Source organism: Elaeis guineensis, chromosome 10 (assembly GCF_000442705.2).
Source record: "Elaeis guineensis isolate ETL-2024a chromosome 10, EG11, whole genome shotgun sequence".
Lineage (NCBI taxonomy): Eukaryota > Viridiplantae > Streptophyta > Magnoliopsida > Arecales > Arecaceae > Elaeis > Elaeis guineensis.
The window spans coordinates 14,648,477-14,661,297 of NC_026002.2; the positions used below are offsets into that span (position 1 = coordinate 14,648,477).

Sequence of the window (12,821 nt, forward strand, 5' to 3'; positions counted from 1 at the left end):
ATGTCACTTTTATTATGGGATATGCTAATATTTAGAAATTTAGACACAAGTTGTGACTTTAAAGATGAGACCTCTCTCATGTTGATATAATGCAATGGAAACTTAGTTGCCATTGTTTCAGTCTATCTCATGTCTACAGAGAAGCAAACAGAGCAGCTGATTTTGTCATGAAATTTGCACACCAAGGAGAATGCTGATGGGGGGGCTAATGATCCTATTCACTTTGATTTGTTTTCAATTTTATAGGCTGACAGTGTGGGCATGGGATTTAGGAGAAGACAGCAGCCATGTAGAACCAATAGATGGTTGGTTCCAAGTTACTGCTGTAAGTGCTGCTTTCTGTTGCTATCAGTGGATTCTTGGTAATGATTAATGGAAGCTGTTTCTGTTCTGATGGGTTGGAATTGCTACAGCATCCTTCACTCATGTTACTGGCTGGTCTTTAATTATTTCAATACAGAACATGTGGTAGTTAATTCTAAGAAAATATTCCATTGAATCTGGATAGTTATTATTAGTAGTTTTATGTAACTCTGCTATGAGAATGTACTGTACTAAGTTTGTGGTCCTTGTTAACTTTTCTCAAGAATGAAATCTCTTAGCTCCTTACCAAAAAAACAAAGATGAGCCCTCTGTTGACTTTGACTCTATCGTTATTTGAGGCTATGTTTGATAGAGTGGATAAGTGGAGGAATACCTTAAGTGGAGGGATATCCGGCCAAACACCCTAAAAATATCTCGGAATAGAGTTATGAGATTTTCTCTTATCCACTCTTTTAATGCATCAGAAGGTGAGAGAGTAATTTTGTCATCATGATAAATCTAAATCATAATAAAAGTCCATACAATCATTTATCTCCTACACTCGTCCTTCCAACCAAATTCTGGAAGCAGACTTACCCTACGGAATAGCCTATTCCTTCTACAGTACGATGGATACCACTCCAAAACTTGCTCCCTCTAGTAAACGTTGCCTAGGATTATATATTGTCCCCTTTTAACTTCCGAGCATCTTAATATTCTGCTAATGAATTTTATAATTAAGCTTTCTTGGTGAGTCTGCCACTTGATCCACTTCAAGCTCTTTTATTTTCAAATAGGTGGGATTGTATTATTGTTGAGATGTCTGCTTGGAATCTCGACCACGGATAGATATCGAAAAGCATTCTTGGGACCTGGCTGACAACTCTCCAAACATAAAATTTTGTGGAAACACCTCAACTACTTGAGAGTCAACTAATGGCTCAGAATGAAAATATGTGATACCATTGGATACAAGAAACCAAAATTGGTCTCGATATCTAACCAATTAGATACTCGGGTTCCAATCAATCTCGTTCCATAATTGATGATCTAAAAAAATTGAAATCATAGATGCAGTTATGGAATACGAAAGATGCATTAACCATCCATGATGGCAAGATCATGGTGATATTAACGATGATATGATCGGAAGGATATTAATTACCTACTATAATCTCTATCACTTCCGTTAACTCCCATGCCCCAAGAGGCAAAATATGTAGGATAACGTTAAGAAATTATTTTTATATAAATAAAGGTAAGAGGAGGATCGAAGATAAGCTTTTTCTCATTTTTTTTTTATAATTTTTTTCTTTCGATTGTTTTCTAAATTCTGGCTCACTTAATCATCGGACGGCCTTCCATCGGATATATTCCAAAAAATGAATATTTTTTACAGATCCATTAACGACCTATATTCTTTATAGCGCCTAATTCATCTTTGGACATATCATCCACTGGAGTTTAGCAGCAACAATTATGTTATTAACTTTTGAAAATTAAATACTAATGCACGCATCAATAACAAGTTAATCAGCCTTCCATCTCTATTTAGATGAACCAATGTCTTAGCTCGCGTTGGTTTTTGTCGCCTATCTGGACAGCCAGAAGACCAATGTCACCGAACCTTGCTCGTGAGAGCCACAACATCTTCAGCTCCGGTATTGGGTGCGAGGGTGTTTCAGAAATTAAGTGAATCACTATTTTCTTCTCTTGTTATTCTCAACCTAGGATATTCAAAAGACGGAGGCAAAGGGATCTTCTTCGATGACCTTTATTACTCCCTTTTTAATTACTTCTTTGTCCAATCAACCCTTTCAATTGGTAGGAATAAAATATTTTCTGTTATATATGATAACGATGGTTTTTATATTCTATAGCAGGATATGACAGGAGCATGCTTTTTGATCATGCCAATGTTCGGTATGCATATTTCCCCAACTAAATCGGTATGTTAAAAATAAAATGCTATATTTTTGTGAGATATAAATTTGATTTCATCATTTTTATTTTAAATTATAGTATTTATTTTGTTACTCAGATAAAGGAGATGAGCTTTTCTCAACTATTTCTAGAATGCGGTTTATGATTGAAACCGAAACTGATATGGATTGCAATGAAAATCGAAATGCTATATTTTCTATTATATTTGATTTATAATCACAATCAAAATCAAAATAAAATTAAAAAATTTAAAAAAAATAAAAATTAAATTTTAAAAAATTAAAATATTTATATTCTCTCCGAAATTGAAATAAGAATAAGGCACCCTCCAACTTAACAGCTATAACGGGAGTTACTAATTTTTATTTCTATGTTAAAAAAAATCCAACTTTTATCAACCAAATACTTCTATTAGTACAGGCTTTTCACGGATACTTATAATAAAGATAGAAGTTGAACCAAGATCTCTCATATAATCACCCCAAAAAAAAAAAAAAAAAAAAAGAACTTTAATAATCTGGTGACCATGCTCTTGGATGCCTTTCCCTGTCCAACATGTGATGTGTCTTGAAGCGCGAACCTCACAGGCGCTTTTCCTCGCCATCAATTCTTGGCTAGCGATCAATTACTACTCGACAGTGCTTCGCGTTTGGTTGTGTCCTGGCTGCCAATCCCTGATTCCATGTGAAACAGGCTTTCCACAGTCCAAAGTTTGTTGCTTTCTCGCAACACATCGCGATTTATGGGGTACAGTTCTCAACTTAGAAGTCTACTACTTCTTTATTAAGGGCTAGAAATTGAAGTTATAACATCCCCACACGGAAGAGATTTTTGGGCGGGCCAACCTTCATCTAGGTGTTTGTGTGAGCTTTGATAAGTGATGTCTATTATCGACTAGACTGACTGACCTATAATGAAATGACACGTGTATCCAAATCAAAACGTATTAAAGGCAGTTAAGGTTTCATAAGGGGGTTAGTTATAGCTCTGTATACTTAAAATAGACGTTATGGGACAGTTACAGTTTGTTTCGTACATTTAAACAGTTGTAGCATTTCCGCCAGTTTCAATCAAACTCATCCACTCTTTTCGAACAATAACTCCATACCCTGATTTTTATATGTACATAGGTCTCGAGAGACCTTTAGATATACTTATTTCTCTCTTCACTCCATTTTGTACAACTCGTGCTCTCGGATCTCTACTGTTCCACTAGAATCCGACCAGATGCAGAAATCGGAGGATCTCTTGTTAGATCAAATCCTACAATCTTCAATATTGTTCCTCTCTATTTGCATGTTAGATTTTTTTTATTCGAGACCAACCTTCCGATCCGAGCAGATTACCAGTCGATCAACCATCGCTCACCATTTCAACGAATTTATCCAACTCTTTGAGTCGGATTTTCATGTTTTGTTAGGTTAGATTTTGGCGGCAACAATCAACAAGATCTTTTTTTAAATTTCTTCTAAATTATGAAAAAAAAAAAAAAAAAGCATGTTAGACATTGATGTCCATGGAAAAACACTAGTGTTGTGATATCAAAGAACACCTCTCTAGATCTGTTGGGCAACAAGCTGTGATCAGGAAGGTTATGCTTCTATTAATTCAATTTTGGAAAACATTTGTGAAATACTCTCCATACTTGGTTGATGGTAGGCTGCTTGATTGGTCCATCACATGCTCATGGTGTGAATTAAGGTCTAGACCTTCATCATGGGGTGTGGCAGTGGAAGAGCTTATTTTGTTTAGATGTCATGTAGGAGATGGTATATGTAACAAGCTGAGAATTGAAGGCAGTGGTTGGATGGAACATGTATGTCCTAAAATTGAAGCCTCACCACCATCTTAAATTTTTGGAGTACTGGCATATATGGTGTCACTATCTTACCAATCCACTTCGCTGTTTGGTGTGGCACTGGTGTGATGTCTCATGAATGGCTCAACCCCACTTGCAATGATCCTCTCCAGCATATCATACAGATATCTAAGGGCAGGTAAGGGAGTGGATTCAGTGGAACTTTGTAGTGTTTTTCATGTTCCTCCATAGGATCCAACTGTAAAGAAGTGGACTAGGTCATGAGCATCTGGAATAGCTTTATATTTCTTTTTATATTTCAGATCCCTACAACAATTAAGTAAAAGTAATAAAAGGACACTCATCCAGTCACAGGAAAAGGAGCAATGCACAAGAAACTGGTAGAACTAAGTTTTGCCATCCCAGCATCATAAGAATCCAGCCAAAAAAAAAAAAAAAAAAAAACTTTTTGTTTGACTAACCAATTACCCATTACATAAATGAACACAAATCATACAAAAGGTGTTGCAGGTGAATTTCTTTTACAATGGAAAAGAAGAAGAAACTTCGGTGATATATATCTTGGGATCTAGACCTAAAGCAAAGCAAGACTTGTGCTTGCCGAAAGTGAGTAGCACGAGTCAAAAGAAAGAATACTTCTAAAAGCTTGTGGCCTCCATTAAAGCAGATGATGTTTTTAAACTTATAATAACCTTTGAAGGCAGCAATTTGTTTTGCATCTCTTGGCTAGCTTTCTTTGAAGATAGTGGAGGAAGAAATTAACATATATATCTGGTCGTTAATCCCAGCTTACAATGGAGCTTACCGTAGCATGTAGGTGATGCAATTAAAGAACAGATAAGTCATAAAGAATAAAGAGACATAAGAAATTTTTTTTACGATAACGATCGGAGAAAGTGCAAATTTGATTAGCAATTTGCCGAGATATAAAGAAGAAGGCATCAAGAGATACATCAAAAGAATAAATCTTTGCCTGATCCAATTTGACTTGTATCATCCAAATCGTTTTTTTTTTTTTTTTTGATGAGAAATCCGAATCTAATTTGTATGAAGAAAAAAATATGCCTAACGCAACTTGGATTGAATCCAACCCAGCCTAACAACCTGATCATATGCTACACTTTCTCCTTATCCATAAATATCTTTTCTAATTTATGAAATGAGCTCTTATCTAAATTAATTCCTCTTTGTCCCTCTCAATAGTCCCATCTTCTTTCATTTAATTGTATTTTACATGGTTATTATTTACAATGTTTTGAACATAATAACATTTATTTTTTAAGTATAACTTATCAAACATGTAACTTGAGAATGATTTTTTATTTTAAATTATATTTAAAAATAAAATCATATTTAAGCTGGTATTCTTTTAGTTTTATTTCAAAACTTTTAATGATTTTATGTTTGATGCTTCATAATTACATTTTTAGCTATAAAAAATTAGATAAATAATTAATCCAAACTTCAGACCAAACTCGGACCGAATATTTTGGGTTAAGTCCAATTATCTCATACCCAAATAGTCCATTGGCTCAAAATACCAACCCAATACAACCTAATTAGCTAATGGATCAAGTCCGAGTTGAAAGTCAAGACTCAATTATGAAACTGCATCGAATCAAAATCAAGCCTTAGCTGACTTGACCTATTTGCAGCCTCAATAGTGCCTACTTGCGAAGCCAAAACATCGTCAATGCTGAAAGAGCAAGTCAAAAAAAAAAAAAAAAAAAAAAAAAAAAAATATTATATCCTATAATAAACTATATCTCTAGAGTCATTTCTGCTTTTTATTCTAGCATGAGGTGTTGCTTTAACTATGAATATGTGGCATGTGGGCTTGTAAATAAGTCAGGTAACGCTTGTTACATTAGTAAAGCTTGAGTTTTCCTTCAATTGGAGGCTGGCTCAGAAGAGGATCGATGGAGGCTGGTTCAGAATAGGATCGATGGTGGTAGTCTTTCCTACCATATCTCCTATGAATATTGTGGAAATGTAGAAACGAGGTCATGTCGCACAATTTATTATTCGGAATGATCAGGCTCAAGTCCTGCTCGCTGTTTCAATTCCTCTTCGACTGGCTTCAGTCCCACAATTGAGTCAATAGCTATCCATGTTGGCCTAAAGCCAACTATTCAAAACTTTTAGATGGACAACATCATTTTGGAAGGGGATTCAGCAACAGTTATTTCTTCGATTAATTAAAGGTGAAAGCTCTTCTTCACATCTTCAGATTTGAAACACTAAGGCCACATCATGTCCGTTCGAAGGTTCTCCTCCAACCATATTTTTAGTGAAGCCAATTAGGTAGCTAATTTCCTAGCAAATGAAGTAGCTACTTCTCAAATGGAGGCTATTAGAACAACAGACTTGCCTCCAGACCTTGCTCGTCTGGTTTTGGTGGATGCTTCAGCTATTGTTTTCAATCATTTGTGGCCTTTGTCCTTTCTACCAAAAAACAAAATAAAAGTCAAGCTTGAGTTTTGGGGTTGTTATGTGTAGCAAGTATATGATATTGACCTCATAAACAGTATTGAATTGAGTGTATTATGACATGGAGTTCAAGTTCTCTTGATATTTCTTATTACGTCCCAGCTTAGGTTATCTTGTAAGCTAATCTTCAACATAGTGCATTTGTGCTAGGTTGAGCTTTGGCTTGCTTCATAAGGTCAAGCAAGTTTATTATCAAGCTGAGATTAAGTATTTAAGTTACTTACGAATAGCATGATGGCTCATTTACAATCATAACCTGATATGATTATCGTCACAATAACAAGCATGCAAGCAAGCAATGAGTTTTATTTTCAAAAGGAAGTACAACATACGTTTTATGTTAGCAATCTAGACTCGCATTGACCATGAGAAAGTTTTGTATACATGAAAGTTGCAATCTTTGTGACTCGTAAAAGTGGCAAGCGATGTCCAGCAGCATTACACAATCCCTCCGGTTGGCACTTGGAAACACTCTTAAATGCCATCACTATTGCTTCACTTATCATTTTCATGCGATGGATGCCTACAAAGGAAGGCACATGTCCCATGCTGCCACCCTAAGTAGCTGTTGCGCATCTAAAGATGTAATCAAAGGCAAAAGTTGATGGATGCTGTTCACCTATAATTACACATGTGCGAGTGGACACAACACTCAACCTTGCCAGCTCATTAACAACGTCAGAATCCAAGATCTGACATGCCGCCAGGCAATTCGCTCCGCTCTCATGCTCTCGTTGTTTTGATGCACCGAATCGAGAAACTATTAGCCAGAACCGTTCTACCATATATATATATATATATATATATATATATATATATATATATAATACTAAAAATTAATCAACTCATCCGTTATTGAAAAAAAAAAATTATCATCCAAGCTTGATTTATTTTTTTTTAAAAAAATTTATTTTAATTATTAACTGATAATTTTTATTAGTTTGAATGAAAAAAAATAATTTTTTAAATTTATATAATTATTTTTTATAGAATGATATAATAAATACGTAGTAGAATGGTTCTAACCAATAATTTTCTGTTCGAATAAAAAATGATCAAATTTGAAAATATGGAAACCGATGGGCGGGCGGAGACGAGTATGGATAGAAGTTTAAGAATCCAACTAATATATGTATTTATATTCATATCCATAAAAAAAAAAATAGATAAAGATATGAATAGATAATTATTTCATTCGTATCCGAATATATGAATTTATATATAATTCTATATAATTTTATATATCATTTATTAATTTTTTAAAAAATATATATAACTATATAAATATATTATTAACTAAATTATCATTTATTTAATAATATTTTTAATTCTATAATTATAAAATTTAATTATCTAAATAATATATATATTTATATCTATATTTTTAATATCTGGACTGTATCTGTATTTATTTAAAATATATATAGATATAAATTTTTATATTTAAATAATAATTATATTAATATTTATATTTATCGGATAAACAAAATATGAACGTGGATACGATGGTATTCCTTCTGTATTTGATTCGGTTTCAATTGTAGGTGGGATCGGACTGGTGGACGACAGCTGGCAGGCAGCGTCCACATATGAAAGGCCAGCGCAGCATGATGACGTGGACCCAAACCTGTGTGCTTGCTATCGCGGGGCCCACGCGGCGGGCCAATCATTGCTGCGGGCCCCACGCGCTACGTTACAAAAAGGCCATAAATGCCCCCACCCCGCCTCCTCGACTTGACAAAAACCCACCCAGACCTCCGTCCTCGAGATAGGATTCCCAAAGAAATCGCCTCCCATCGATTCGATCTCCAGTAGGTGCGAGAGAACGGCATAGATATAGGGGATTTGGATCCTGAAATGTCTCTCGCCGGAGACGCTGGTCTTGAGAAGGATCCGGCGGTGGCGGTCGGAGATGAGAAGGACCCCTCCATCGTCTGGGAGAAGGAGCGGTAGCTTAATCGCCAGGGCCCAATCGGGAGAAGATTTTTCGCCTTTACTGGAATCGTGAGTTCTTTCGACACTAAATCGCCGCCCTTTACCCCCTCCCATCTCACAAAAAAGAGAAAAATCGCCGCCTCATTCGGCATCGGTGTCCGTTTCCCGTAGGAGCCGGGGCGGATATATTGATTATTAGAAAGAGATTGGTTCTGATTGGGGAGTTCTTTTAGGCTCTGGGGATTGAGGAAATGTCGACGAAGGTGCGGAACGGCGGGGACGCGGTGGCGATCACGGCGACGGCGGCGGCGGCGGAGGTGAAGGGCGGGGTGCAGATCGAGGTGGAGTTCGCCGAGTGCGAGTGCTGCGGGCTGATGGAGGAGTGCACGCCGGCCTACATCGCGCGGGTCCGGGAGCGGCACGGCGGGCGGTGGGTCTGCGGCCTCTGCGGCGAGGCCATCAAGGACGAGATCTGCCGCGCCGGGCGGCGGATCTCCACGGAGGAGGCGCTCGACCGCCACATGAGCTTCTCCCGGGACTTCCTGTCCGCGTCGCCACCTGCCAACCCGGCGGAGGACCTCATCGCCGCCATGCGCCACCTCCTCCGCCGGAGTCTCGATTCGCCGAGGGCTCTCCGGTCCACCCCCACCAGTCCCCGCGGCAAAGAAGAGGACAACGGCGGCCGCCGCAGCTCTCTCGCGCGATCCGAGAGCTGCTTTCCTTCTCTGGCTCGTTGAGGGCGGTGGGCGAAGCCCGCACCGCCAAGAGGTACGGGGAAAGGAGGACAAGCTCTAAGCGAGTAACCCGATCCAAATACCATTTTAATAAAAAAAATTCTTGGATCTCTCTTTAGTATAATTGTCAGGTTACTAATTCTCCGGAGAATTAGAATAAATACGCTAGAATATTAATCTTTTAGTTTTATTTAGGTTTTCTGCTTCCAGCCTATTGTAAAGATTTCGATGGAACAAGTACGATGCAGAAATAAAGAAAATGGAAGAAAATTTCCCATATTTCTGAACCTTATTATTTTCATTAATAAACTCTTTGCGCGTATAGCGAAAAATTATCCCGGTTTTTGGGGATGGAGTTCTGAGAGGCGGCGCCACCGGTAAGCGGGGGCGCGAGTTCCGCGACCCCAACCGTTACGTTTCGGGTTGACACCTGGGGCAATCGGATGTCTGGGAAGGGAAGTGGCGCTCACTGATATTGGCACCCGCGTTTTCATGTTGTCATACGCGCTTAGCCTGGCGGGATGTATCAAAAATGTTTGTTTCCGTTAGTCGGTTGATGAGGCCAAGGAGTGGAATGATGGGTGGAAATAGAAATTTTTGTTTATTATTCATTATTATTTTATATGCAGTAGGTGGTGGCGTGCTATTATTGCAATTGATCAGAACCGTTAGATATGGGGAGCTGGTTATGGTCACAGGAGAAGACGATCTCCGTAGCCACCAGAGTAATGTTATCCCCAGCAATAATTGTAGGGGCTTCTGGAAAGGGTTTTTTTGGGTACGTTTGGAAAAGGAAAAACAAATGTTGTTCCGCAGTTTCCGGCCCCATGCATGATTGTCTCGTGACCTCTTTTTTTTTTTTTTTTTTTCTTTTTTTGTCAAATTAAATGACACTCGTACCTTTCTTTTTGTGTTTTTTTTTTGGGGGGGGGTGGGGGGGGGGGGGGGGGGGGGTCCAATCTCACAATCTTACTTGCGTTGTAGCATGAAGTGAGTTGTGCAGAAGTGAGTAGTGCGGTTTATGAGAGATTGGCCATTCAGTAGGAACCACAAGCAATGAGTCAGATAAGGCAAATAAAGATTACTGCAACCAACCACTTGTCAAATCATCATTTATTCAATGGACTCAGTTGGCAGTCGAGAGTTGGTGCAGTATTTATCGAGCCTCGCCTTCAACTCAGTCAAATTACCAATTTCCATATCAGATCGATAAACTATATGATAATGCAGCGGACAGCGATTACCGAATAGACCAGCCCAAACCGGACCCCCTTCCCTTTCTATTTCTTCCTTCCTCCCTGTCTTATTCTCTCTTCGTCCTTTCCTTTTCTATTTCAATACATCCCGAAATAGCATGGTATGAACCTATATCACACCAAATCAGTTGCCAATATGCATCTTGGCCTTTTTTTTTGGTAGAACCATCTTGGTCTTTATTTGATAAACCTTGGTAAAAAAAAAATATATTTTTAATATTTTTTTTTATAAATGAATTATCTAGTTATATAGGATATGTGCTACATTGAGTTAGTAAAGTGTCAATCTGTATTGCAATCATGTCTTAGTGAGATGGCCAAATGATCTATTGGCTTGATTTATCTTGTTGAGATTGCCAAATGATCTACCAATTGTGATGATGTGTTGGATGAATTGTGCCACTTACATCACATCCATGCAAAAACCATGCTGACCAGCATTTGCTTGAGTTCGACTTAAAGCTTAATAAGCAAAGGACTCCAATCATATCTGAAAGGGGATCATGTCCTAGATGAGTTGTGCCACTACATTGAATCATATCTGAAGGGGGATCATGTCTTAGATGAGTTGTGCCGCTACATTGAAATGATGCACAAATCATGCTAAGCAGCATTTGCTTCAACCAAAATTGTGCTATCCGCTTGGGCCATGATGGTGCTAAAAGCTGTATATGACCATCTTGGCAACTCGCCACCCAACAACTCTCAGGCCTATGCTTACGTGCATATTAAAATATTAAAAAAATAAATTTTAAAAATATTTAAATAATTTAGATAAATATTACATAACCATCTATTTTTTTTATAGATATTTTTTAAGTATGTACAACATCCTGTGGTATTTTTTGAATACCACAGAGGATCGTTCCTGCGTGATAACCATCCCTTTATTGTTCCAGGAATTCTCTTGTCTTAGAATACATGGAACATGTGCATACCCAAATGGCTGTGATGTAACACACTTCCTTGCAGCAACTCTTACATTCTTGACAAAATCTCACTATAGGCTTCATTTAGAATATGTTTGATTGCGGAAAGTTGAATTTTAAAATAAGAATAAAAATAAATAATTTTCGTTCTGATCATTTAATCGAAAAAAATTACATTCTGATTCTACTTCTAAAAGAGACGGGAATACTTCAATTCTTCAAAATTCAATTTCTATTTTCTCCTAATACTCAAATTTCATTCTATTTTCGATTTTCCATCACAAACTAAGCATATTAAAGGATGTGGTCATTCCGATTTTCATTTTAATTTATTTTGATTATGATTCTCACGAATAAAATGTATCCTTCTCAACCAACAGAAAACTCTGAAAATTCCAAATGAACTCTAATGCTGCATATACAAACTAAAGGAAATTGGGAGGAGTTAAACAAGAAAAAAGGAAAAATAGATGAGGCAAGAATGCACTTCCACCCACCATCTTACATCAGAAAATGGTACCTAAACACGTCAACTAATGCGAACAATTTTTAAGATTCAGTATTTCTATTTATAAAAGAAAAGCCAGACTTGCACAAGACAATAACCTGTGTTAGTATCATCAAGGAGGGGCTAATCCCCATCCATTCAATGTATCCTGTCCATCTCACTTTGGCTGGAGCCCAGGCTTCCAAGCAAACCAAGCTTCTACAATCAGAGCTCTGCTAATTTGGGAATTGAAGCAAGTGTCGAGATCACTTAAAATCAAACCCTCATCCTCTTGCTCAAGTGGCAATGTATGATACCATTGAAGCAAGTGCTTTACGGTGTTTTCATAAATGTTTAGTATGCACTTGCAGGCACTTTGAATGATTTCCTATTTCTTGGATGCTGGCTTGATACTACATAACAAGGATTGGTTATTGATTATTGTCTCAATTAGCTAAGAGAGAAAAAGAGGTGGCTTGACTTCTTGTCACCCCTTTGCTGGATGTGGGTTCCAAAGCCCGTACGTTGTTCCCTTTCCCAACTATAGCACAAGAAAAAGGCCCATGTAAGATTTCTAATTAGGGCTTGGATATTGATAGCTTTGGATAGGCATCTCATGGAGAGACACCCCGTTGTTATCAAGAATTGGGATATAATTATTTGATATTGAAAAAAAAAATATATATCCTTTTTTGTAGGATTGGATTGAAAACTGAAAGAATCAGGTCCATTGACCTATTTAACTTGTATTTCTTAAAAACCTATCATTTAGTTTAGATCTTAGCCTTTGTGCTACCGAAGGCAAAAAAAACATCCATAAGTATTTTTTTTTTTTCCTTCTCATAGAATTTGGATTAAATGGAACTTGGTTGGTATAGAGCTATACTTAAATGGGCAGTACAATTGATGAATTCTATGAGATTT

The 12,821-nt window shown here is 37.4% G+C and overlaps 1 protein-coding gene across 1 annotated transcript; it reads left to right on the plus strand.

Moving 5' to 3' along the window:
* Positions 1 to 8,287: 8,287 nt before the first annotated feature.
* LOC105053073 (uncharacterized) lies at positions 8,288 to 9,504 on the plus strand. Its single transcript, XM_010934095.4, has 2 exons — positions 8,288 to 8,560; positions 8,725 to 9,504. Exon 2 carries the CDS (start codon positions 8,743 to 8,745, stop codon positions 9,226 to 9,228), a length of 486 nt encoding a protein of 161 aa, XP_010932397.1. The 5' UTR covers positions 8,288 to 8,560; positions 8,725 to 8,742; the 3' UTR covers positions 9,229 to 9,504.
* The last annotated feature ends 3,317 nt before the right edge of the window (positions 9,505 to 12,821 follow it).